Source organism: Durio zibethinus, chromosome 25 (genome assembly GCF_047325235.1).
Source record: "Durio zibethinus cultivar Kanyao isolate XHJ-2024 chromosome 25, ASM4732523v1, whole genome shotgun sequence".
In the NCBI taxonomy this organism is placed as follows: domain Eukaryota; kingdom Viridiplantae; phylum Streptophyta; class Magnoliopsida; order Malvales; family Malvaceae; genus Durio; species Durio zibethinus.
This window is the reverse complement of record NC_143186.1, coordinates 9,176,014-9,203,850: the sequence shown is the minus strand read 5'-3', so window position 1 is coordinate 9,203,850 and position 27,837 is coordinate 9,176,014. Positions and strand designations below refer to the sequence as shown.

Sequence of the window (27,837 nt, the reverse complement as noted above, 5' to 3'; positions counted from 1 at the left end):
AATTTTGTTTTTGATTTTGATTAAATTATTTTTTATTTTGTAAAATTTTGATTAAATATTGTGCGTAAACTTATAGATTTTGAATTTATATTTACCAAAATTCTTAAAAAATTTCAGATTTGTATTTTTAAAAACTTATAAAAATATTTAAAAATATAAATCTAAAAACTTTTAAAAACGATTCGAAATATAAATTCAAAAACTTTTAAAAAATGTAAAAAAAATTTCAAAAATACAAAATTAAAAATTTTAAAAGTTTTTGAAAATATAAATTTGAAAACTTTTAAAGCTTTCAAAAATATAAAATTGAAAATTTAAAAAGAATAAGTAAAAATCGGTGTACAAAGAGGAAAAATAATTTATAAAAAATTAATTAAATAATTTTATTTAAAATATTTTTATAATAAAAAATTAAAGTATGAAAAACAATTTTAGGGATGCTTGCTCCCTTCCAAGTTAGCTGAGCGAGAGAAAGCTCACTCTCTTCTCTCTCTGTCTTTAGAGTAACTTTTTCAAACTTTTTCAACTCAGTCCTCTTTTTCACGAGTACTCCTTGAAAAAGCAGACAAAAAAAATAGTACCAAAAAATAAAAAAAAAGCTACTTCTATTATTAGGGTTTTCTCTTACCATAACCATGCCAAAAAAATAAAAAATTTGTACCTTTTTAATTTAATTTAGCTTTTACTCACCCCACCCAACTCAGCTCACCTTATCATCTTCTTTACTTTACTCTTGGTCTTTGGGTTTAGTTTATTTCCAGAGTAAAAAAGGTCATAATTTGCATCCATCTTTGGCTTTTTTTTGTTCAAATCTTTTTGTGGAAGCTTAGATGTGAAGCAAAATTTTAGCGTTGAACGAACAGTGTGATCGAATTTACTCTCTTAATTTTAAATCCTCAAATGGGTATTTTTTATTTTTTCTGATAAATGGAAAATGGGTGTGTTTTAGTTCCTCTAAACTTCAATTCTTGAAATGGGTATTTTTCTTCTGTCCATTTCCTTAGGAAATATTTAATCTTTTTTTTTTTTTTGAGGTGGATCCGAGGCTTAAAGGGATGATGGAGGATGTAGGGCTGTTTAAGCATGGTTGGAAATGGCTACAATCTCAGAAACATGCTTGTTCCAAGGCGAAAACAGCCGTTGGTTGCTGTAGAGATAAAATGGGGTTGTTAATGGAGAGGCATTGGCCTATGGTTTGTAGTGGGTGTGTTAATTTCTGGAAGTTTTCAAGGTTGTTTTTGATTTATTGGAAAGATTGTGTAGTGAGAGGGTTTCAGTCATGTAGCAGATTGGGTTCTGCTTCTTTGCTTGTTATAATGTGGAGTTATTTCCTCAGCTTGACTTCCATGTCTTGCCTGCTTTATTTGCTTCTAAGTATGGTATGTCTCGTTTCATGTTATTGTTAAAATCTGTTGTGCTTGTTTTTACATTTTTGTTATCTGAGTTGTTGAACACTTTTCAAGCTGATTGCAGATTTTATATGGCATTGATTAGTTAGATGGACGTGTTAATTTGATTGGAAGGAGCTAAAACCAAGTTGGGATGATTGATTACTTTGATTTAATATCGGTCAACCTTGTTATAACTTTAAAATTTGTTTGAGAAGAAAAAAGGATTGAGTTTTCTTTGGTAAAATTTATCGGCTTGATTCCTTGGTGTTGAGTAGTTAAAAAAGAAAATGAAGTTAAAAATTTTGTTTCTCAAATAATGTGTTAGAGGCTAGACTCTTGGCAAAAATGTTTGGATTTAGCTTAAAGAAGTTGTTTTTCCAGAAATCTTCTGCTTGTGCTGATTGCTGAACTGTTGATTGGAAATCATATCCTGAAGTTCTTGTGAGAGATGTCAAAATGCTTTTGTTTTGTGATTTTATTGATTGAAAGTTCATTGAATGTCATCGCTAGGCTGTTGAGGAATTGCTGGCCCTTGATTTTTAACCCACACTAATGTGCATAAAACTTTCTGATACAAATGTGGGAATTAGTGCTATTAAAGTTCATTTGGACACTTAATCTTGAATGAGCCATATTACTAGTTCTTTCAAAATTGTGCAATCAAAAATTAATTTTATTTTCTAACCTACAATTTGTTGTTTTTCTGTCTGATAGCATTTGCTTTCTACTGGTTACTTTGGACCTGAAATTAGAGGAGCAAAAGCTGCTAAGAGATGTTAATGGTGGATTTTTTTATTAAGTTAAACAAAACTTAATGATGTTTTGGTTTTACCGGGTGTTATGCTGGATTTTCACTTTTTAATCAAACATAAGGGTCAGTTTTATTGAGTGGCATCAATCTTATTTATGTGGCAGTTAGAAATTTGAGAATGATACTAAGAATCTTGTCTCATATGTTTCAGGGAGTTGCTGGAGCTACAGTTCAGTACTTAGGTTACACTCCCGGACTCTTTATTGTGGGACTGTTTGGCATTTTGATATTATGGATGAATGCTAACTTTTGGATAACAGGAACATTGTTTATAATTGGAGGTATGACTTGTTTCTTGCCCTCTGATTATGAATTTTCTTGTCAGTAACATAATGTTCATGCTTTTACTTATTTCATTCACACATCTATCATGATACATGAGATAGGTCTATCTATGTTGTTGATGACACTACCCGTCATACATCCACTGCTTGAGAAATAATTACAGACATTAAGTATGAGAATGTTCATTTTTCAATCAGGAAATTATCCACCTTATTCTGTGTCAAAATGACTTACGGCTTTCTTTATCCAGTTTGTACATATACATTCCTACATAAATGTGTTTGTGTATGGAAAGCAAATTAAACTAGAAAATCTATAGGAAGATACAAGGAAAACAAAAAACACATTATTTTGTAAGTTCTTTTACCTGTTGATCTGGTTGTCTATGAAGTAAGGCTGGTCATGTTGACTCTGCCAACAGAAACTGAAGGGGAAAGTGTTGGTTTGTGACAAGTGTCACAAGGCCTGGAAATAGTTGAAAGGTAAAGAATAATAATGAAAGGAGCTTTGCCTCTTATTCTCTGAGAGAGACATTAAATTATGTTATAAGCTAATTATTGACTATCTTAGGCTTTCTTTTCTCCCTTCTTAAAACTGCTGAGAACTTGCATGTTTAGCAATTGCAGATAATTGATTGTCGGATTAGATTTTTGAGACCTAATAAGATTTTATATGATAATGAGCAGAAGAGCATAAAGTCCAAAAAATAAAAAATTGTAGGATCCTTTGACAGTACTTATGTTATTTACTATTTCAAATTGAAAAGTTTGCTAGTTTTGGTTAAATTATGCATATCTTTAGGTTGAGTTCAATCTATCTATAGTAATTTCCCTCAGTACCAGTGCCTGTCTAAGCATGCTCACTGTCCTATCAAATGCTTTGTCCAAGCCGAGCACCTGCAGTCAGTTTGGTAACCCTTGATGATTAATTGAATCGCTTTTTGATGTTATCAAGTCCAAAAGTAAAATGTTGACTGTTGTTTTAATGTTATCTACTATCTCAAATTCAAAAGTTCTCTATCTTTAGTTAAATTATTATCATATCTTTAGTTTGAGTTCAATCTATCTACAGTAATTTCCCTCAATACCAGTGCTTGTCTAGGCATGCTCACTGCCCTATCAAATGCTTTGTCCAAATCGATTGCCTGCTGTCAGTGTGCCAAACCCTTGTTGATTAATTGAATCACTCTTTGATGTTATAAAGTTTTTCTCACGCCTTGAATTATTATTTCTGCCACTACTACTGGTGGCAAGTAGCCTTCTGGAACAAGAAGTTCAATGATAGATGATTTTGAGGAATTTCCATGACTATCCTTTTGGTAATTTTGACTGACCAACCGAGCCCTTATCCAGCCTTTTCTGTATGTAAAGGAGTGTTACTTTACAACAGTCCTCTACATCATCTGAAACCTTGCTGGCATGTGTATTTACTTTATACGCTTGTGCATATTTCTTCTATGTTGTTAGTGTCGCATTATTGATGTGATCACAATGAGAAACAATTCATATCTAATTTTGCATGAAGATTCTTTACTCTGAAACTTGTTTGACGGACTTAAATATATTTTCATGTTATCTCTTTGACTGTTTCTGTTGATTTGAGATCTCTGAAGTTGTTATCTCTCTTTGCAGGTTATTTGTTCTCCTTAAGTCATGCACGGTTGATAGTCTTGATAGCAATTACATACTCTATTTATTGTGTCAAAGTTCGAGTTGGTTGGCATGGTGTATTTCTATCAATAAACCTTGCATTTCTTTCGAATGATGTATTGAATTATTTGCTCCAACGCTTTGATAATGTGAGTGAAAACACGCAATGTGAAGAGCCAAAGGAATCCAAACCAGTTATGGAAGATGATTTGTCTGGAGAATGTGAATACTCTATTCCTACTGATGAATCTGAGACGGTGCACCCATGCAAGTCATCCAGCACATCTGCTACTACATCTGTAATTATCCAAAAAGAGTGTTCTGCTAAAAGGGTGGTCAAGGAAGAAATGAGTTCGGCTGATGAAATGAAAAGAATATTGAATTGCACAGATCATTATGAAGCATTGGGTTTTCCCCGTCACACAAAAATTGACACTGCAATCTTGAAAAAGGAATATAGAAAGAAGGTAGATTCTATCCTGGAAAAAGGCTTGCACATTTCATTTATCTAAATATCTAATCTACTCACCCACAACTTATTTCAACAAAAAAAATAGTTAGACTTGATGTTCTCCTTTTCTATGCAAGTGATATTGGGCTATGTTTCATTATTTTAGCCTTTGTTTCTTATAGGTTATTTCCTAATTCATTATTAAGAAAAGGGAAAGGTTTTTAGGATTTGTGTAAAGGAACTCGAGGGGTTGGAATCAAAGGGAAACATGGTCGGGGAGGGAATGCTTTAGGATGCAAGTAAAAATATCCTTCTTTTATTTTCCCTCTCATTAGGATCTTTTATTTAGCCTTCTTATGTTTTCCGTTTTCTTTTCTTTTTCAGCATGCCCACTAATTTTCTTAATTAATTTTCTCTCAATTCAACTTTCGACAGGCCATGCTTGTACATCCTGATAAAAATATGGGAAGTCCTTTAGCAAGTGAATCATTTAAGAAACTTCAATGTGCTTACGAGGTGAGCAGCTATGTTCTTATTGTTATTGTTATTTAGTCTTAATTTATATTTCTTATTTTGAGTTCATATTTTGTGTATATATGAAATGAAAGCTAAACAATGTCATCCAATTGAGAAAATGTTGGCACTGGCTTTAAGCAGCTTGTTTTGGCATGGATTTTGTAGGTTCTTTCTGATTCCATGAAAAAGAGGGACTATGATGAGCACCTGAGAAACGAAGAATCCAGGACTAGGAGTGTCTGTCAAAAGTCCCATAGCTCTTCACGGCAGGTAGTTTTGATTTCTATTGCTCCTTTTCATTTTTTGTGGCATTCGTTTTTTTCTTGTAGTTCTATTTTTGAATGGAATTTATAGTTAAGAGGAATGAAAATGCAAAAATACTTAGTATAAGAAAGATAATAGGCAACACTTTCTTAGAATACTATAATCTAGCTTCGGGGTTCTTATCACTTGGTTTTGCTCTTTTTAGGAGTTTCTTAAGAAAGCTCTGGATTTTTAGGCAACTTGGAAAAAAATTGTCAATTTGTTTCTACAGTAATTTTGTCCTCCCGAGTGAAATCCAATTTATGAGTCATGGTGAGGTTTCCTGGTCTCACAATTTGCTAATTAAGGGTTTTTTCAAAATGACCACAATATTTACCTCTGGCGAACAATTTTCAGTCTTTTATGCTCTTATGGCTAGTGGCTGAGGCAATAACTTGTTTCTTATTGCTGATTCATGTGATTCTGACTCAGATCATTAATGCTGAATGATAATGTAAAATTAATACCTTTCAACCATTCTCTCCTTTCTTCAGCCTAATCCAGATCATTGCTCTGAAGAATCAAGGCGTATACAGTGCACTAAGTGTGGTAATTCACATATATGGGTGTGTACTAATAGGAACAAGGCCAAGGCTAGATGGTGTCAGGTCAGATTTCTTCTTTCTGTTTGTCAAATCCAGTGTTTCAAAAGGCCTAGCATTTTACACTGGTTATGAAATAAGGCTTAACCATGACACTTTTAGGCATAAGCCTGTTGAGACAAATTATAATAAATATTTTTATAAATTAAAACATTAAATAGTTACAAAACAATAATAAAATATATGTGCAAACATAAATAATATTTCAATCTAATGCTTGCAGCTCTAGAAAAGCCTAATGTACTTGTCAAACAAAAAAATAAAAATGGCTGCAAACCCCTTAAGAAGATTCAAAATGTCAAAGCAAACACCCAGAATAGGGAGAAATTCTTCCAAGTTGTGCCCTTAGGTTTTTTATGGCATCTCATACATAGCGTCTTTCAAGGCGTGATTAAATAGCTCTTTTTAGAGCACTGGTCAACTTTGTTCTCTTGCACACAATACACACGCTTTTTCATGCAGGCACAAATATACAAGCTCATGCATGCCTGTATAGGTACACAAAAACACACGTCTTCAAACTCAATATAATCTTCGTTTTTCATAATACATTTTATAAATTTCTGAGATTAGTTCGGCCTTCAGGATTGCTGTCAATATCATCAAGCCAAGGATGGAGATGGGTGGGTTGAGTACAAAGGTTCCTTGGTGTTTGATAGGCCTCAAAAGGTAGGTTCCTCCTTGCAAAAAAGTTTAATCCATTTGATGTACAAATTCAACTGAATTTGGTATGACATCAAGTTGTGAGTCTTTTCTGTCAACAGTTTTTACTATCAAATTGGCAAATTGCTTAGCCATGGCATTCTTGATGTGGTGTTTTAAATTAAAAGCATAAAATGGCTTATTAGATACTAAAATTAAGATTGGAGCTGGAACGAATAACAGATTTGAGTTTACATCTCTAATTTTTTATTTTGGAATAAGAAAGATGCTTACAAAGAGTCTAAAGGATTATTTTGACCAAGGTTATAAAAGCTCTTTAATTCTAGCCTTTGACCCATAACTTGCATGCTAAGTAAATGGCTACTTAGTGAATGGAAGAGCCGTGAGAAAGGGCATGTTGATTCTTTTTAACAAAGCAACTTGACTTACTAGTTCTTAAGTGGCTCTTAACCTAAGCACTTGGTCCACTTGGGTATTTGAAACTTTATCAGCAATGAGGAAGGCATGCCACTTGTCAACTTAGATAATATTGTGGGAGAAAAGAACTTACAAAGCTGTTATTTATTCTTGTATATTAAGGCTCGATTTGGATGGCTGGTGGGAGAAACACAAAACAGAGATAATATTTGAAGATTGATAGGGAGGATATGGGTTCAGGGCCTTCTCAGTGAGTACTTTATCTGCAATAACAGAAAAAATAAAAATGTATACGAGGCTAAAAGATCTTTTTAAGGATGTAAGCTTTAGATTGCTAGCGTTCATCTCTCTTTGTGCAGCATGCTTGATTATATGTCTTGCTTTGTCAAATTATAAAAAGTTTTGGTCCCTTTCTTTCAATTATGCTGTTTAACAGGATTTAGTATTCATTATACTTAGCAGTTTGCTATCTTACCTGTCTTTTAGGTGGAAATACCACGTGCTTTTGTTTGTGCTGAGAGCAAGATCTTTGATGTTTCAGAATGGGCTATTTGTCAGGTCAGTGGTTCATGTTTTGTGGGCATGTGCATGTACATGTGTGTCTGGTGGATGCATGTGCTAAATTTATTGGTTAATTTGATCTGACAAGGAAGTGACAAAAATTAGAAGATATAACAGAATATCAAATACTTAAATGACAAAGCAATCAGGTGTGGACTATTTGGTTCAAACTGAAAAACAATGTGGGTCAATTGATGTGATTTTGGTAAAAAAGTCTTGGCTCAGTTTGGTATCCAGGTCACATAATTATTGTTGGTTAGGTTCCCTTTGTTCATAATGATTTGAAAAAAGTTTAAAAGCGGGCTGCCTAGCTTCCACAAATCAAACCTAGAAAAATTGTCTTGAATAGAGTATAATGACAAAAATATGATCCATGTAGCTGACCATATAGAGTTGAAAATGGCTTTCTTTCTTGTTTTCATTGTCAGTTCAGTTTCCTTTTGTCTATGACCAAATCAAACCAAAGAACCGAAAATATCATGTATATGGTAAGTACAAATATTATTGTGTGTGTGTTCCATTAATGTTCATTTTTCACTATCTAGTTTTCCCTTGTATAGTTTGGCTTAAATTTGGAATTTGAAATTTGAAATTTGGATTTGGATTTGGGTTTTAGGCAAATAATTGGTTAAATTGTGTTTAGAAAAATTTTGGTTCTGAAATAAATGTCCAAATTGAATTAGAAACCAAACTAAATTAATCAAATATAGATTTGATTTCAAAATGCCTTCTAATTACATCATTTTTGAAATGATGGGATATAAAAGCTTCAGAGTTTTAACCGGTAGAAGCCTACCATATGTATTTGACAATCATTATATGAAGAAAATCTTTTCTGTTAATATTACAGTGTTTGGAATCATTTTTTTTGACAAAAATAGTTATTTATTTTTTAATTTTTCTTTTTATGAAATTACGTACTCTTTAATAAATTGGATCAGATTGAGTGACTGACCGCATTGAACAAAAATCTTCCATTTATGCCTGTCAAGGTATAAGCCTTAAATAAATCTGATCAGACTGACCTCCTGGAACAAAAATTTTCCCTTTGTCCCTGTCAAGTGATAGCTGTATAGTTTTGAAAATGCAAGGGAGTAGTATTGTTTTTGATATGATCTTGAAATCAAGGGGAATCTTATTTTCTAACCAAAAGTTGTATACCTTCATCACTTTAGGGACCTTCCCTTGAGATAAGACATGTTCAAGCTGCAATTATGGTATCTCATAAACCAGTTTTTAGGGGTCAGTAATAAAAGAGAAAATGTTGTCAAAATCCAACCATAACTTAATCAAATACACCTCTACTAGTTTCTGTTAAATGATCCAAATCCAATAATTTGAGAAGACAATACTCCCTTGCTACAAGAAGTTCTGAAGACCAGATAGGTTTTGAAACGGGTTACTTAGAAAAACAAAAAACAAAACGGGTTACTTAGAAAAACAAAAAAACACGGTCTGTTCTTTATCCAGTAAAAATCTTCCTCTTAAAATTTAGTGATTGTTGGGTTGCATCTGTTCAGTTTAGAGCACTGTTATGGGTATAGTGTTGATTACTTCAAAGTTTTAAACATTATTATCTGAAATATCTGTACTTTTAGTAATTTGACTTATTCATTATGGTTTGAACATTCCAAGTTAAGTTGAGCTTGTTTTCATGAAACTTTAGCTAGTATCAGAACCATCACAACCATGATTCAGCAAATACTGCTTAAATGATTTGACAGCCTGTCACCATGACACTTTGAAGCTGATTAATCCTGGTGACAGTGATGCATTTTTCTGCCAGTAACTTAACAGCTGTTTACCGCCTGCAAATGGTTCTTACAGGGAATGGCATGTAGACCGAACACCCATCGACCTAGCTTCCATGTAAACATGGTTGGATTGGAGAAGACACAAAGATCCAACTCAAGCAGATTTCCTTGGGATTTGGATGCTGAAATGATTGATGAAGATGAAGAAGAATTTGAGTTATGGCTTCAGCAGGCCTTGGCCTCTGGGCTCTTTTGTGAAACCTCTAAACGCAGAAAGAGCTGGAGTCCATTTAAATTGCCCCAGAAAAAAAGTAAAAGGCAATATCGAAGATCTTCAACCTGAATACATGATTCAAGGCATTTGTGAAGAATTTCTGCTTTCTAACCAAGAGAAAGATTATCATTCTTCAACAGAGAAGAAAGACAGCGAATGAAACGGGAAGCAAAAGAAAAAGGAGGAAAGGAGGGGAAAATTTAAAAAAAAAAAATGAAAAGAAAAGATGGGGTTCAAGTTACGTGAGAATGTCACTGGTGAGAGGGATGCGTTCAATCTCATCAAATTTTAAGATGAAAATAAGGGAAAGAAAGTGGGAAACTGCATGTATAACATTGTCTTTCTGGCAATAGATCAAGGCATTTCCTGGTACAAGTCAGTTTTCTTAAGCTTCTTTTCTTGGCTATTATCATTTCAAAATCGGGGATGAAATCGATCTCGGTGTATAATTTATCCCAAGTATGAAACATTTTTACTACTACTGCCACTGTGTAATTGGAATGAAATTAGTCTCTTCTTCTCCCTTCCCTGTTTCTTTGTTAGCTTTTGTTGCATTCATTTTTATTTCCAGATCTAGTAATAGTCTGATATATTGCAGCAGGATAATGTCAAACAGTCAAGTATTGAATTTATCATGAAATGTGCAAATGCAAGTTCAGGTTTTGTTAACAGGAGAATCATCAAACATCACACTGAAGTTTGAAGCATTCCCTGGGGATATCTCTATATGCATTAAATGCATATAAATGAGATTGTTTAGGATATGATTTTGTTTTTACTATTTTTGAAATTCTTACTAGGTTCATTATGCAACCCTGAATTAGAAGTTGAACCTGGTCCTAGGCTAAGTGACCTGCACAAAGAAATTCGATGCTTTTGTTTAATATTTTATTTATATTTAGGACTTTTAAAAGTTAAAATCTTGAATTCATGATTTTTAAAATTTATTTTAAAATCATTCATTTTTGTCAATTGTCATAGAAATTTCACAAAATCTGTCACTTAAATATCATGTGGATGTTAATTGGAATACTTATGGTGAGTTGGCTATTTTAACTCAACTTAAACCCTAGTCAATAACCAACATTTTCCCATTAAGATGTGTATGTAAATGTTATAAAGGGGTAGGAATCAAATTAATCTACCTATATTCCAATAAAAAGAAAAAGGGTGGTCGGGGCTGCTTGTTCCTGGGTGGTAGATAAAAGAAAAAGGGAGAAGTGAACAATTTTTGTTTTTGGATATTCCAGGTGGCATCTCAACTGGTTGATCAAATTGCAGCTGAGCTCCTGGGCTTTAAACATTGTTTTTATTCCATGAGGATAAGAAGGTTGTGCTTATTTGTTCTTCCTCTTCTTCATCTTTAAGCACTTATTTATTCTGAAAATGCTCTCTGCTGCAACTGATAATAACTATAATTTAACCAAGTTGGGGAATCCACTTCTATATAAAATCCTTGGACTCATGCTAATTCAACCCCCTTGGACATCTTCCTTCTTCCTTTTGACATTAATTTTATCCAATTCCAGTTTTGGTGGGTAGCACCACTCACCAGACACAATTCGAACTCAAGCCATAGCCAATTGTAATTTTTTTTTTTTGGGTTATATTTGTTATAATACAATCTTACAAATTTTAAATTTTGTTTGGATTTAATTTTTTCTTTGAAAAGTTTCAGAGTGATTTAATATATATTCAAGATTTTATTTTTTCGGTATGAAAAAAATTATAACATTAAAAAATAAAAAATATTATAAGTATTGCAATTTAAATTTCATATCTAATAAAATTTATCTCGAATATTTTATTTTCAAATCCCAATTGAATGTTGATAAATTTTAAGGAAAGAAAACTGCTTTCCTTACTAAATTGGATTTAACCCCCAAACTAAAATTGGCATATTTTATATAGTTGAATATTTTTGCAACTTCTTAATTATTTTATTAAAAAAAATTGCTGATTCCATGAATTTGCACAATGCTTCTTCCCTCTAATTATTTATAATTAATGGGATCTAAGTTAATGATTAGAAGTTTCTGACCAAGTTAAAATTTTGGAACTTGATTGCATGTGACAATATGATAATATGAGCCACTAGAAAAGACCTTGATATAACTAAAAAAAATATTAAAAAAAAAATAATAGGTGGCAAAGGTATTATTATTTGGGTTAATGTTAGGCTAAAATAAATTATGAATTATATAGTTTTAGGAATGGATGGGTACATTGTACCAAATAAAGAGAGATGAAGTTGGTTAGCTGCCCTTTATTGTTACTTTTTGTCCTTTGCTTGCAACAAACACTCATTTATTAAATGAATGTTTAGAGGTTTGTGCCTTCCATGCCATTTATGAGTGGGTGAACGATACATTTTGAACATTGATTAAAATATTTTGATTATATGTTTGATTTATAAAATATTTATAATTGATATTATTTTGATAAATTGATTGATTTATACACTGTTAAAATAATATCAAATAATATTATCAGGATTTTATCACTTAAAAAGTTTAAAATTAAAATCGTCAATTATCAAAATCTTGATCGTATTACTTATCGTTATGTATAAAAATGATATCAAAATATCCATGGTCTTTTGTTATCTTTATCTAATTTTTTTAATTTTTATATATTTTATTTTTGGATTAAACAATAAAAAAAATGTTATTTTCGTAACTCGTCTCAAAATTTGAAGCATGAAACAATGCATGCTTAACATTAATCCTTTTAAAAAAAAAAAAAAAACAATGCATGAAATTAAAATCCATTAATATTGGAATTCTTAACATTTTCGCTAAAAAGTCGTTTTCTGAAAATGCACTTTCAAAATCCTAAGGTGTAAATGTCGTTATAGCCGAGATATGTTCGTAATTCTCTCGAATGTTCTAATATCCGATATGTTGGTGTGGACACCTTTACTCCCGATTGGCTCTCACCACCATTCATCTTTACGTTTTTCAAACAAATTTCTTCCCTTTCTGAAGCCAGAATATCCCAATCATGTCTTGATCACAAGAAATTCCCCAAACAACTCTTTTTTTTTTTTCAAATTAAATTTCTGGTGAGATAAATTACTTACCCACAATAATTATTTCAGTTAATAAGAGAATGAGTTCTCTTTTTTTTGGTTAATCAAGATTTAATCGGTAATATTTTAAAAGTAAAGTTCAAAACACATTAAGTCGATATTGGAAAATCTTTTTTAAAATCATCTAAAGAAAAAAAAAATTAAATCCAACAAAACCTGAAATCTTTGATAGGCAGAGAATGAAAGCTATTTTTTTTTTTCAATAATCGTATAATTTATTGATAAAATATTAAAAAAATTCGAATATGACTACCATCAATTTAAAAAACACAAAATTTGTGGCCATTTTAGGTCCACCTACCATAGTAAAATAAATGGGCCCATAAATTCGTTGTTTCTAATTCTGTGGGTCTCACTCTTTATTTGGAACCACTAAATTGAAGAAGCTGCAGCAGGAGAACGAGAGCATCACGAATTTCAAAACCAACATCCCATTTTCTCTCAACTTAATATAAGTTTATATCCTATCAAATTAATACTAAACATAAGCAGGATGGAGGCACATGAACTTGCCATCTGAACCTATGATTCTAAGGCACATTTCTTGAGAACCACCGTCAGATAATGAAAAATTATTATTGTTTATGAAAATAAAAAATTTGAACGTGACATGTTATTTGAAGAATTCTCATTTCGACGATTGATTCGAGAGATGTAATATTCGGTTCTTTTTACATAATCAAGAGTTCTTAAAGTTACAAAAAAAAAAAAAACATATTGTGGGTTAGTGGGTATAAGAAATGAGATAGAACATGTTGGTCAAAGAAGGGTCAGGTAGCATATGATGGGCATCAACTTGGTTGATTATTAGTAATATGTATGACAAAAAGATCACCTGATGGTCCAAGTTGGGCATATTCCACGATTTGTGAACATTTTTGTGTTTTATGCTTCTGTAATGGAAGTTCGAAAATCTAGAATTAAAGCATTGAACTAATTTGGGGTTTAAAAAAGGGTTAATCATGTGTAACATGCATGCTTCATCTAGCAATTTTCATATATCATGCATTAATATATATGCATGATTAGTATTAAAGTTTTTACCTCATTAATTGGGGGAAATGTTGTTAGCTATGGTTCCTATCTTGGACAGCTTATCTATATATACCATACCATACTTTTCTTTTTTATTATTATTATTTATCTTAAAAATATAGCTATTAATACTTTGAGGTTATCTCAACCTAGTGTTTTATGTTCTTGCTATTATTATGACTAGCTTCAGCTTTCTCCATTATGACTTCAGCTTTTAATTTTTTTGGTAACATAATTATAAATATTTCATTTTGTCCGAGATTTAAAATTTATTTTATTTTATTTTTTTATTATTTATTTATCTTTTCAATAAAAAAAATAATAAAGACTTGCTTGAAGAAAACTTGTTCAGTTGAATAAAAGATTTTTTAAAAAATAAAATTTAATCTTAGTCGAACAATCAAATAGACTCTTTAAAGAGTTTAATCTTAATTAAAATATAGTTTGAACTTTAATTCTCATTTATAAATTGGTTCCAATATACATAGAAACGGAGAGGCATTTAACACAAAAGCTCTTGTCGTGGCAATTCAGTAACGGAAAAGGTGGTTCACGGCATTGGCAAGCGAAGCGACTGTCCAAGGCAGCACGATTCGGCTAGTTTTTGTGCAATAGTTTGATTCTGTTTGAAGAAGAAAATATATGGAGAAGTTGGGAGCAATATATGGGCAGCCGTCTTTTTCGGTTGCGATGCCAATTGGTTAAGCATAATTTCTTTCCCCACAGAGCCTTATCTTATCGACAAACAACCCTCCACCTTGTCCTTCATCTTAGGGGTGGCATGCAGATTTTTGTAAACTCTCACGGGAAAGACTATTACCTTGGATTTGACGTGATAACAAGTCTAAATCCAAATCGGTTTTAATAGTCAACAAAGTGAGTTAGGCTACCTTTATTCCAAGGGGACCATTTGCTTTGAATTGGTGCAGCTTAGGTATGTATTTTTGTTTATTTACTTTACTGGTATTTTAGTCTTTATCTATTTTATCATGCACAGTATTAGATAATGTTTTAATTATTTAAACATAAAAATATATAAAAATACAATAAAAATTCAAAATAGGTTTTGATAAAGTAAATTTACAAATTTAATTCAATTGGTACAACTAAATATTTTATTATGAAATTCAATTAATTTGTAATAGTAAATGAAAATTATCCAATGATAAAATTATTAGAAATTAGAAATAGTTAATTTTTAGAAAATTTTTAGGTGAGAAATTTTTTTTTTAAAATTGGACCCAAATAAAGAAAAAATTTAGATGAAGTTTTAATAATAATAATTAATATTTATTTAAAAAATAATAAAAGGCAAGCAAATTTAATAAAATTTTGAGATTGAATTTAAAATTATACAATGATAAGATTCCTTAAAATTTCAAATGATAAATTTTTTAAGAAATTTCTAAGTGAGAAATTTCTCTAATGTGGTGGAATGATTTAGATTAAATTTTAATAAAAGTGATTGTATTCTTTTCCAAATAAAAAAAAAATATATATATATATAAATTAAAAATATAACTTAAAAAAATTTGTAAAAATATTTGACAATCATCAAAATATAAAGTCTCAAGAAGAATCATAAATGGTTGAACTTTTATAAGATTTTCAGGTGAAATTTTTTTTTCTAAAGTAGGCACGAATGGTGAAAAATTTAGAAATAAAATTTACAATTAAAAAATAAATTTCAATGATGAAATTCTTAGTAATTACAAATAGATAATTATCTAAAACATTTCTAGATGAGAAAATATTTCTAATTTTGGCCTTAATGGTGAAAGGATTAGATATATTTTTAATAAAACAAAAATTTAACAAAAAAATAAATGATTATATTTTCTTCGACGAATGAGTCTTTTAAAGAAAAACAAATGAGATTTTTGATTACTTTTGATGTGAAAAAGTATTTTTAAGAATTCTATTATATTGATGGAGAAATCTTAAGAATTATCTTCAATATTTAAATATCAAAATTAAGACCATTAGAACTATAAACTTTAAGATAGTTTAAAATAAAATATTACCGTCCTTTGAATGGGCATATAGGGATGTTATGATTTTTTTCATATGTAATTGAACTTCCAAACCTTTTTTTAATTAGTAGATTAGAACATATTCTTTAAAGAATCTATAGTCAAGTTTAGGAGTTTCTTAAAAAGATAGATTCATTAGATAGTTAAATACATCTAGATAAAAGATTTGTGATGACTTCTTAGATTATATCTAGTTATAAGTCTGTAGATCTATATGCTAAGACAATAATTAATGGTATTTTAAATTTTGTTTGAATTTAATTTCATCTTCAGATGATAAGGAGATATTTTTTTATATTGGTATGGTGTGTTTAAAATTTTAATTTGAAAAGAAATTAGAATTTTTTTAATTGAAAGAACATAATTTGAAGCTATGTACATTTTCTTTTTAATAAAATATTTGGGATTTTAAAAATCAACACCGATCACCGGAAAATATAAATTATGAGAATTAAAAAAGTTCCAAAACAACTAAAATTTTTTCTCTCCTATCTCTTTTAAATGATCTTAACACCTCTTTGTGAAAATGCTTTATCATAAATTTTTATAAAAACTTAAAATAACTCCTAACCTAGAAAGTAATATAAGCTACAATTTTCAATAATATTATTATGTAATTGGTAAATAGAATTTTAAGTTGGTTAAAGTGACCAAACTCATCAGACAAATTCCAAGACATGCCTCTTTGTATCTTTGCCTTTATTATTACAATCAAATTTAAATAGTTAGGAAGTTAGGAATTATTGAATGAATTATTAGTATTATTATTTTTTTGGGGTCAAACACAAAGTTTAATATATTTATTCAGAGTTCTCGTTAATGAATGAATTATTTGGGGCGTTAGGGGGGCAATGGGGACCACTGGTTGATCACGTGGCAGACAGCATCCTTTTGTCTTCCACGTGGGTCCCAACCCTAGTGAGATGCGAGATGCGGTAATCTTGGCTCCTCCACATACCTCCCCCACCTTCGCTTATCATTTCTCACATTGCGTTAATTTTTTAATTACTATACCTTTTATTTATTTATTTATTTTATAAAAAAAATTTTAGAGATAAATAAATTGTTCAGTCCTCTAAATTAAGATTAAATATATCATATCTGATAATTTAAAACAAATGATTATAGATCGTACATTCGAAATGATTCTAACAAGTGATCATTAACAAAACTCGAATTCAAGATTTTTTTGTTAAGAAAAACAAACTTTAACCAATTGAACTAATTATACATAGTAATTAGTGCATACATAGGTTGTTCTTAGTAATGAGGTTTTTTTTTTTTTTTTTAATTTTTAGTTTATCTTTAATCTTTTTTACTTTATTCATATGAAAAGAACATTATATGTTTAAATAATTTTAAACCTGCAACTCCTAAAAATTTAAACCACATTTAAACCATATAAACTAATACTTAATTAGTCACTTAAAAGTTTCTTTATCAATCTTATAACTGTAAAAAAGGTATTTTATTACGTAAATTATGTTCTAAAAGTTCTCCTTTATATATGATGGTAGATATAATTCTCCCAAAAATCCTTAAAGAAATTAAAAGATATAGTGGGAGATTTATGAGATTTATAATTTTTAATGATTATCAAGATATTATCTGTTTTAACTATTTTGTATGTTGCTTCAATTAACAAAATAGTTTATTATTCTTCCCTAAAATTTGAATTTCATTAAAAAAAAAAAACTAAATCTCTAATGGGAATTAAATATATGTTATGCAAAAGTATCTAGCTTGGCATGTTAAGCTTTGTATATATAAAGTATATATATATATATATATATTAATTTAAGAATAAAAGAATGAATTGTAAGTATTTCAAACTTTAAATCTGTCGTAAAATATGTATATGCACATGTATGTATGTCTTAGTTAGAAGATTGATGTATTGTATTCAACATTGATGCAGTGTATTCAATGTATGCACATTATGTAATATACAATGTACAAAGTGATAACATATCAATTTGATCGAGGGATGTGGCAAAATATACTTTTTTTTTTTTAAAATTCAATCTACTCTTAATCTTTAATTTCTATCTATTTAACTGAATTGAAGAAGATATTATATGTCTAAATCCTTTCAAATTCATAAGTTTTAAAAACTTGACTGATATGTACATCATATATACTAATTAAATTGTCATCAAAGGTAAATCCATCCTTTAAAAGGCTATAATTCGACGTAGGAGGCTAATGGTAGCTTATTTTTCCAGATACAACAATTAATTTCTTAATTATAATTTTTTTTTAAATCCTTATAAATATTTAATTTGTTCACAATGTGAAGATACAATGAATGTTGAAATCATCACCATCATCATCATCATATATATATATATATATATATATATATAAAATACTGTAAGTCTAACTACATACAATGTTTATTTGTTTCTAGACTTATGCTCGAGTCACACAATAATAAATAACATTTTTCTATTCCATAAATCTCATTTTTAAGTTCTCATAATTAAATCTCTAAATTAAATTCTAAAAATTTTTAACAACTGAAATATTCCAAATTGAGACGGTAATTATAGAATTCAATGTTAGTAAACTAAAGTTGTATACTGAATGACTGAATCTGTCCATGAATCTATGGATTTTAACAGTGGTGGCAGCAGAAGATTAAAAGTATATGTAAGTGTTAGAATTTGAATTTAAATATTATTTTTTAAAGGTGATTGTGTGAATAATTAAACATAATTTGCGTTTGTAATTATGTGAGTAACTAATGGAAGGTATATACTGAATTTGCCAACTTTATGCTAGTTGTTAGCCATTCTGACATAGTTTTTAAACACAAATACAACAGAAACTTAAATGTAGTAAAATATAGATGGTAGCTACTGATCCAAACCGCCGCTGTCAATTCTTAATTTTTCATCCATTTTAACAACTTTGATAATCAAACCTTGCTCTGACAATTCCTTGTTCTGATCAGATTAATATAAACAACTATTCTTTAAACACACCTTAATTTGTCTACACTCCAACTCGGATATCATATAATACAAAGCTGAAATGTAAACGTCACCAGCTGCGTCCACACGCCGCCGACTGGCCGACTGGTCGTTGCTTCTCTCTCTCCCTTTCATCTCATTTATTTTGACATTAACTCGCAGCTGGGTAATCCCTCTAGGGGTTAAACAAAAGGGGTTGTTTCCCACTTTTAGTTTCTTTCAATTCAACCACACTCTTATATATATATATATATATATTTATATTCCCTGCAATTCCATTACGTAGAAAACCCTAATGGGTCAACCGGACACCTTCCTTTGTCTTCTCTCTCTCCCTCTTTCTCCTTCTCTTTTTTAATTTGATCATATAGACTTTTTTTTTTTAGAGTAGAGTTGGGTCAAACGAACGGCTTGTATTTAATTCCCTTTGCCTCACATTTTCTCTCTCTCTTTTTTCTCTTTTATATATGTAGGAAGCAGACGTGAAAACCCTCAATTCTAAGCTCTAAACGAATTAGTCATGGACGAAGAAACTTATTTTCCAGACACCGATCTGGACTTCAGCTTCACTTCCACCACCACCGACAGAACCTTCCCTTCCTCTAGTGCTCGTTCCAGTTTAGCACGATCTAGCCTTACCCTCAGCTTCAATGAATCCCGTCTTTCCTGTTCCACAACCAACACTAGCACCACCAATATCACAACTCTCCACCACCGCAAATGGGATCCACGTTGGTCAGCCATTAAAGCAGCCGCCAACCTCTCCTCCGACGGAAACCTCCACCTTCATCACCTCAAGCTTATTCGCCATTTGGGTACCGGAAACCTTGGTCGAGTCTTCCTCTGTCAGCTTAGAGATTGTAGCAGCGCTACCTTTGCTCTAAAGGTAATCGATAGGGACACATTAAGCAACAAGAAACTCTCCCATGTTCAAATGGAAGCGGAAATCTTATCCATGCTGGACCATCCCTTTCTTCCGACGCTTTACGCCCATATTCAAGCTTCTCATTACACCTGTCTCCTCATTGACTTTTGCCCCAACGGAGATCTCTATTCTCTTCTACGTAAACAACCCGGAAATCGATTCCCTTTAGCGGCGGTCCGGTTTTTCGCTGCAGAAGTGTTGGTTGCTTTAGAATATTTACATGCTTTAGGGATCGTTTACAGGGATCTTAAACCCGAAAACATTTTGTTACGTGAAGATGGGCATATAATGCTGTCGGATTTCGATTTGTGTTTCAAGGCTGATGTGGTCCCCACCCTCAAGTTCCTCCACTGCAAAAATGGAAAGTCAAAGTGGAGTTGTTTCACCGCTGGTTGTTTTGGTTCCGTCGCGGGGTCGGAAGATGAAGAACTTGTTCCTGAATTTGTAGCTGAGCCAGTAACAGCGTTTTCACGGTCATGCGTTGGGACCCACGAGTATTTAGCACCTGAGCTTGTCTCCGGTAACGGCCACGGAAACGGCGTCGATTGGTGGGCGTTTGGGGTGTTTATTTACGAGTTGTTATATGGAACGACGCCATTCAAAGGAGCTAGTAAGGATAGTACTCTTCGGAACATAGCTTCGAGCAGGCAAATGAGATTCCTCCACGTGGCGGAAGTAGAAGCGGCTGGAATGGCGGAGGCAAAGGATTTGATTGAGAAACTGTTGGTAAAAGACCCAAGGAGGAGACTAGGCTGCACCAGGGGTGCGCAGGATATTAAACGGCATCCGTTCTTTGATGGGATCAAGTGGCCCTTGATAAGGCACTACAAACCGCCACAGGTGGTGGGTGGAGTGGCCAGGAAAAGGGGGCACGTGGGCCATGTGAAGCGGAGGCGTTGGTTTTGGAAAGGACTTGATTGTTTGATGATGAGAAATATAAATAAAGGGTATCCTCAATATTGTTTTTTGGGGTCCAATATTAAACATATTAATGCTAATTACTATGATTATGTTCATAATAATAAACTCAGGAAGAATGCTTAGTTTTATTTATTATTATTATTATTATTATTATTATTATTATTTTGTCTTTGGGAAGCTTTTTCGTTAGGAGTATATTGTAAAATTAAAGAGAAGAGATAAAGATGAGGCTTTGATATTCGTAGTTTTATGGGGTTGTAATTTAGTTTTCATACACATGGTTTCTTGTACGTATATGAATCCAAATATAGTATTAATCAAAAGATTCATACTCTCTTTTCCTTTTATTATTTTTTTTATATTTTATTATTTTATTTTTGTGTACGATAAAATATTGGATCAAATATCAACTTATTTGAATCGAAAATTTAATTAAATTAATTTATATAATTTATTTTAAAAATAACATCAAATTTCAACATTTATAATTTTTTTCTTACCTCCAGCCGTGACTTATTTCGTAAATTAAAAAAGGGTAAAAACTGATTTCACAAGGGTAAAAACTTCTTGTAAATAATGAATGTTTTCTCACATTTGGAGTTTAAGGCTGATAGCTAAATTCTACCCAATTTGCTTAATGGTCACTCGATTGGCAGGCCTTAATTACTTGTTTTATGAATGAATGATATTTTATTGTTTATTTCTTTTTCTAGATTGAATAAAGAGATTGAAAACTATGTTAGGACGTCTATAATTATAATGTATCTGCCATTTGTGACGTTTTTGAGAAAATGGGGGTTCCAGCTTTCAGGAACTTCTTTATCAATATTTCCTAGCATTTAGAAGCACATAATTACAAACTTCTGGATTAGTAATCAAATCAATCCATTTACGATTAGCAATCACAAGAATCCAAACAGATGATTAACATCATCTCGGAAGATCCACACAATTTTTGTTTTTGTTTTTTTGGTTGTCGCCTGTGCAACGAAGGAATACATAAACAACTATACATAAACAACTATTAATCTGTTAGATTGCAGTCCTCCCAACTGTGCCTATGTTCCACCCTCTCTCCTTTTCCTTCTGGTTTTGTTTCTGCTGAATTTCCTTCGTTCCTCCTCTTCTGCCATTGCCCACTAGTACTCTACTGGCTATCCTCCCTCGACTTCCAATTGAAACTCTAACCCTTTCCATCCCCACATTTACACCTCTTCTCAAATGTTGCTGCATTGGGGACTTTAGTTGAACTTTCTTGTGAAGGCTTCGTCTCAAAATACTGCTCAGCTTCTTACCACCACTTTTCATTTCTTTAGGACTGTCACATACCGTTTGTTCAGGAATAAACTCATCCACCTCTTCCTTTATACCTGGCTGTAGTGGCAATGGGAGAAATGGTGGTGCCAGCTGCGCTAAGCCTGGTGTACTTGGCAATGGTATTAAAGAGTTGCGCCTCGGGGCTGAGGATACTGACATTCGTCGTGCTGTTGGGCAGATTGAGGCTCTTCCCGTCCTTTTTGGTAGTCGTAGTTGTTCAGCCACCTCGGGATTGTTTTCTTTTTCTGTTGCTAGATCAATGTGCTTGATGCAGCCATCTGTTACAGAAAGAGGCATAGCAGGCTTCAAACTATTCTCCATAAGTGGACGAGTGAGATTTACTTGCTCTTTCATCAATGTACCATTTGTAACTTCATTTAAATTATTGTTAGCTCCCAAAAGTCGAGTTGCTAGTGGTGGTCTCATTGCTGAATTATTAACCTCCTCATTCTGCTGTTTCATTTGTTGCTGTTGCTGCTGCTGTTCAGCGATCTTTGTATCGACATGCTGACGTGCTAGCTTCCTTTCAATGAGTAGCTGCGACTCCAGTTCTTTCACCTGGGAAAATGAAATTGATGGGGACCAAAATTTAACATAAAAAGACTGTTTGGAGAATAGATAACAGATTAGTTGAAGACTTGCAGCTCTATGAGTAAAAAAATGAATATTTTCAAGATTGTTTGATAAGTTTACAGTATGCAATACCTTGTCTTGCAGGTTCTTGTTTTTTAGGTCTTTATCCTTCACCTTCAAGTCTAATCCATGAATTGTTTCCTCTATCTTCCTGATTTGCAAATCTTTGATCTTCATGTCTTGTTTTGATTTCTCAACCTTTTATGTAAAAAAAGGAATTGTCATTAGTAATATCAAAATTATCAAAATACATATTTACCAATAAGTTGCCGGTTGTACCATCTGTTTCCATCTCAGAAGGTCCGAGTTATCCATTTGCTTCTTTGCCGGACCCAACTCTATCCCTCTAACTCTACTTGCAAAATTCAGAGAGCATAGGGTCTCACCAAGGTCATTCTCGTGAGGACTGACTTGTACAAACATGAGTGTCTTTGAATCTCCTCCTAACAAAAAGGAAATTTTCAACTGACTTGTTTTTGTCATCTATATCAGTAATTTCACTATAGGGGAATAAAGATAAAAATGTACCTAAAGAGTCTTGAAGCAAATGTGTAAGCTTTGAATTCCTGCATGATTACAGTACAGTCGAGTTTAAAACCTATGAAACAATGCTGTTTCTACGTTCTTAATAGTTTAAACGAGCTCATCTCCTATAACCTGAAGGGAATGTGAGGGCTTTTAGTAGAGAGAGCAGATATGACATCACCAAGTGCAGACAAGGATCTGTTGATATTTTGAGTTTCCTTAAGTCTTTCTCCATGCACCTCTGTTTTTGCTACTCGTTCACTTCCTGCTAGGTCCACCAACCATAGCTTGCTTTTTGTGCATTCCCCATTCAACAAATTCTCTCCCTTAACCATCACACAGTGTATGCTGCATCAAGAGAAACCCATAAGCTGGCATTTAGCTGTGTTTATAGGCATTCTGTGCAATGAGAATTTAATTAATTTTAAATTAAAATGTGATAGACAGACCAGTGGGATCTACTGCTATGCTCATTGGCATTGGTTGAGCCAACAGCTCTTGCATTACTGCCAGTCTGTAGAACTTCCCAGACCTCATTCATGTTGTGTACATGTGCTTCGACCAGCCCTGGGACATGATGCATTCCTTCACCCACTTGCCTTATTTCAAGTCTACAAAGTACCCACATCAAAGTGAAAAGATATTAGGCCTTGTGAAAATTCCCAAGAACTGACTGTGCTAATAGCAGTTATAGTCTCAGTCATCAGAGAGTAAAGGAAAAATGTTTGGATAAATCACTACCATAGTTATAGTCTTAATCAGCCAAAAGTAGTAAAGTTTAGATCATCAAGTTTAATTAGCAACAAGATGATGTATGAAACTTATGCAACAAAACTATCTCTCATAATTTTCCTACCCTGGAAAAGTGAAATGAAAAAGAAAAAGGGCTGAAACAAATTGGGGGAAACCTTTTTGCCACCATGGCTTGCTGAGAGCCTGTCACCAGTAAATCTCTTATCTGTTCATTGTAGACTTCTAAAGCACTGACAGATATCTCATATCGATATAACTTCTGTCGCTCCTTAATTATGCGAAACAATTCCTCAAGAGTCCTAAAATTAACTCCACGAGCTTCTTTTGTACCCTCCATTGTAAACGTTTTTCCAGTCCCTGTCTGCCCATAAGCGAAAATGCAGACATTGTACCCATCTAGAACTGAGGTAGCAAATGGAGCAGTGTCTTGAAATACATCAGCTAAACATCACGAGCAATGAAATTAATAAATAAATATCATTCATATTACTATTGCAGTGAGTCCAAAACAGCAATCGACCGTGGCATTACCTTGCTCAGCTTGTGGGCCAAAAACAGCATCAAACTTAAAGGTTTTCTTGGGAGCACCATTTGATACCACAGTGAGTTCACCATCTTTTGCAGATTCAAAGTCAATAGCCATTGAAGCTCCTGCAGCTATTTCTTCATAATTTAGGGGCCTGCATCGGCAAAAGACTCTTATGTTTCCTGCAAGAAGTTGAAATTTCAGTTAGGCTCTAAACTTGCAACTTATTTCATATTTTTAAATCTAGAATTATCAATTTGACTAACCTTTCAATTCTAGAACCTTGTTGTAGAGTTCTTTCCTTTCTTTGGCCCCTTTGATAAATTTTATCTTGAGATCTTCATGCAAATCTGCTTGCTGGTTTACTTTTGGAAAGATAAATAAGATTATGAAAGGAAGAAAAGATGCATGTGGTGATTAAAAGTTGCAAAGTCTGATCAGATGTGCATGTACTTGTAAATGCTAACTTACTTCTCGAGAGAATTGCAGTGCCAGTTTCATTGATATCCATAATGCAGTTCTTATAAAGTGATACCTCCTCTAATAGCTTGATGTGTTCCATTTTCATTATCTGCAAATTTGAACTTTTCAAAACGTTTGTGATCATAGCTCTAGCTTTGTATTGGTTCATTATGCAAGATTCAGTTCTATTTTTTTACCTTTAGTTTTCTTGTCATGTCCCTCAATGATGAGAACCATCTGCTCTTCTCTTTCACTTGTCCCTCAATTGCAAACGCTACATATAAAAGTAACACCATTCATTCCATATATAAGTAATTATTAGGTAATTACAACTTATCAAAGGAAAAGGAAAAAGAAATCCTTACCCAATGAACCAACATGCATTGATTTGCGCATAAGCTCATTTTGGAGTTCCTGTAAAGATTTGCAAGCTTCTTGACACTCTTTACTCTTGACTTGGTTCTCCATCTTAAGCCCTTCCAATGCTCTCCTCATCTCTGCTAATTCCTTATTTTGGCATTCATAATCACTTTGCAGCTTTTTGTACTTTACTTCTAGCTCACAGTCACTAATATCCTACAAGTAATCATTTTTAAATGATCTCAAATTTTCATAACTCCCTATTTTGAGCTGTTCTATTCAAACATTGAAAAACCATAGGGAGTTCCATTACCCTTGGTGACTCATGGCCTCCCAATTTAGCCATTCCCATGACTTCTGCTGATTCAGCTTCTTTAAAACCTGTTGCACAAATTTGTTCAGCAAAAGTTTGAGTTCCTCCTGACTTCAAATCTGATGGAAGGATTTTTTTCTTAGGAAACCATAAATAAATGATTTGCAGCAAATTATACATCAAGAATGTTGCAAAACTGGTGGCTTATAACATGAGGTTTGTCCCTTATAACATTAAAATAAGTATGCCTACATTTTAAGTTTAAGCCAAAATAATAAGCAGAGAACAGAGATAAGTGGTCAATATGTAAACTTACTTGCAGGAGAATCTTTCCGTACAGTAATGCCACATACAATTGGATTTCTCATTAATCCTTCAAATCTAATGAGTAAGCCCCCACAACTATCAACAAAAGTTCTAATGTTAGATATAACCAGAGGCTTATTTGCACCTACCTGGCCATATATGTCTAGGCTGGACACAACCTACAATATATTCAATCAACCTTGATCAAATATCAATACCAACTCATTCACTATAATGTAAATCAAAAGCATAAAATCGGGTTTTTTCTCACCTTTTCTTCTTGTATATATACATTAAAAACTCTAACCCCGGCTGGACCCCTTGAAAAAACTATTTCTGCAAAATGCAGATCAACAGTATAAAAACCAGACTCTAATGTTGGAAACATGTATGAGAAGTCGCCAAATCGCGCTGTGTTGTATAATGAATTTCCCACTCCATCTCCAACCATACTTTCAGTCCTTATAACATCACCACCCACATAACAATTGTCATTTGAATAAATTAAACCACCCAATTCCACTGCTTCATTTAAGCACCCGGCATTAATGCTTATAACAGGAAGGTGTTCATGTTCCTTCTGCAGATAGTCTGCAGTTTCTGGTAAAGGAAGTAGCTCGAAGGAAGAGTCCGGGGACAATTCTTTATCAAAAGTTTGGCACACGGTAGAGAACTTTACAGTGGGGGTTTTGGGCTTTTTGTGCTTAACTTTATTATCAGATCCATCAATGCCATTCTCTAAAGAAAGCTCAATTGAACACCTATGTTTTTCCAAGAATTCAGGGGAATCTCCATAGGCTTGTGATGGAATATCGGGTGATCCAGTGCATATAACAAGATCTGGCGATGTTAAAGAAAACCCCAACATGGATCGTCCTGAAACCAAGAATTTCATAAAAATTACATCCTCACAACCCATAGATTGGAAGCAAAGGTGAAAAAAATTCATTTCTAACCAAAGGGTTTTTAGTTTTACCATCAAATTCTCTAATTGGCGTGCTAATTTCATTTGAGCTTTGGTTTTGCCAAGGATCGTCTACATCGATAAAAACAACTCAAATTGAATTTAGATGAAGACGAGAAAAAAGGATTCGAACCCATTTTTTAAACCACTGAATTATAAAGAAAACCAAATTCTCGAAAAGGAAAAGAAATTACCGGAATGTGTTATAGGAGAGGAATCTGAATTCGACATTGGTGGGTTTTTTGAGCAGGATGGCATGGCTGGTTCAGTACCTGCCAAGGAAGAAACAATAAATAAATAAATAAAACGAAGTGGGAAATTGATGGATGGTTGGATTAAACAGTGGAATCTTACAGTTAGAGGAGTTTTGTTGCCAAGAAACGTCGGTAAGGAGAAGTGGGTCAGTCCACAGTTGAAAATTGTTAGCATCTTCCATTGCTAAAAGAAATCAAAGGAACTGTGATTTGAAATCAGAAGCAATCAAAGAGTTGTAGAATAAAGTGAGAAAAAGAAAAGGGAAATCTGCTTTTGAAACAATCAATTAGGAAAAGAGACAGAGAAATGAAAAGTTTGTGATTGTGTTTGTGCGTTGATTTCTCGTTTGAGGTACGAGAAAGAGAAGAGTTTCAATTTTGTGTTACCGTTGGCCTTTTCAAATTCGAATTTCTGTAGCGGACAATGGCGTCACGAGTTGTTCACGTGCCGTAGATTTCTTCTTTCCAAGGCACGCCCTTTTTTCTTTTTTTTTTTTTAAATCTCTGATTAAGTAATCATATTTTAAGTCTTAACTAAACCAAAATTAGCATTCTCTTAATTTGTAACTTATCTTATTGCTCATTTTATATTTATTTTTTTAATTATAATATTTTTTAAGAATTTGACATATATATTCTTACAATTCAAAATTATTGTTAAATAAAAATTATAATAAACCAAAATTAATATATAATGATAATTTATAAATTTAATAAACAAAAATAAAAATTTTCATAAATTCAGAAGAAAAAATAATAATTAATTA

General features: G+C 32.4%; 3 protein-coding genes across 7 annotated transcripts; 2 read left to right on the top strand and 1 right to left on the bottom strand.

Annotated features, from left to right (window-relative positions):
* Window positions 1–439: 439 nt before the first annotated feature.
* Window positions 440–10,199, top strand: LOC111276051 (uncharacterized). 5 transcript variants are annotated; one of them, XM_089754224.1, is made up of 10 exons: window positions 582–1,204; window positions 1,289–1,379; window positions 2,354–2,483; window positions 4,119–4,603; window positions 5,023–5,103; window positions 5,269–5,373; window positions 5,901–6,014; window positions 6,594–6,677; window positions 7,575–7,646; window positions 9,477–10,199. In XM_089754224.1, the coding sequence occupies exons 1-10, from the start codon at window positions 1,056–1,058 to the stop codon at window positions 9,744–9,746; spliced, it is 1,581 nt and encodes a 526-aa protein (XP_089610350.1). In that variant the 5' UTR covers window positions 582–1,055; the 3' UTR covers window positions 9,747–10,199. The 5 variants fall into 5 exon arrangements, with proteins under 5 accessions (XP_089610349.1, XP_022717520.2, XP_089610351.1 ...); XM_089754223.1 differs by having other exon boundaries at window positions 440–1,379; XM_089754226.1 differs by lacking the exons at window positions 582–1,204; window positions 1,289–1,379 and adding an exon at window positions 2,111–2,265.
* Window positions 10,200–19,260: 9,061 nt separating this feature from the next.
* LOC111276610 (serine/threonine-protein kinase WAG1-like) lies at window positions 19,261–20,813 on the top strand. The gene has a single exon (XM_022862359.2). The coding sequence runs from the start codon at window positions 19,332–19,334 to the stop codon at window positions 20,778–20,780; it is 1,449 nt and encodes a 482-aa protein (XP_022718094.1). The 5' UTR covers window positions 19,261–19,331; the 3' UTR covers window positions 20,781–20,813.
* Window positions 20,814–21,532: 719 nt separating this feature from the next.
* Window positions 21,533–27,455, bottom strand: LOC111276052 (Di-glucose binding protein with Kinesin motor domain-containing protein). Its single transcript, XM_022861786.2, has 18 exons — window positions 27,171–27,455; window positions 27,011–27,088; window positions 26,829–26,888; window positions 26,124–26,728; window positions 25,863–26,031; window positions 25,547–25,614; window positions 25,239–25,449; window positions 25,071–25,147; window positions 24,883–24,982; window positions 24,678–24,776; window positions 24,417–24,593; window positions 24,041–24,326; window positions 23,582–23,743; window positions 23,265–23,480; window positions 23,136–23,173; window positions 22,887–23,050; window positions 22,680–22,805; window positions 21,533–22,532 (listed from the first exon to the last, which is right to left on the bottom strand). Exons 1-18 carry the CDS (start codon window positions 27,250–27,252, stop codon window positions 21,690–21,692), a joined length of 3,561 nt encoding a protein of 1,186 aa, XP_022717521.2. The 5' UTR covers window positions 27,253–27,455; the 3' UTR covers window positions 21,533–21,689.
* Window positions 27,456–27,837: the final 382 nt, after the last annotated feature.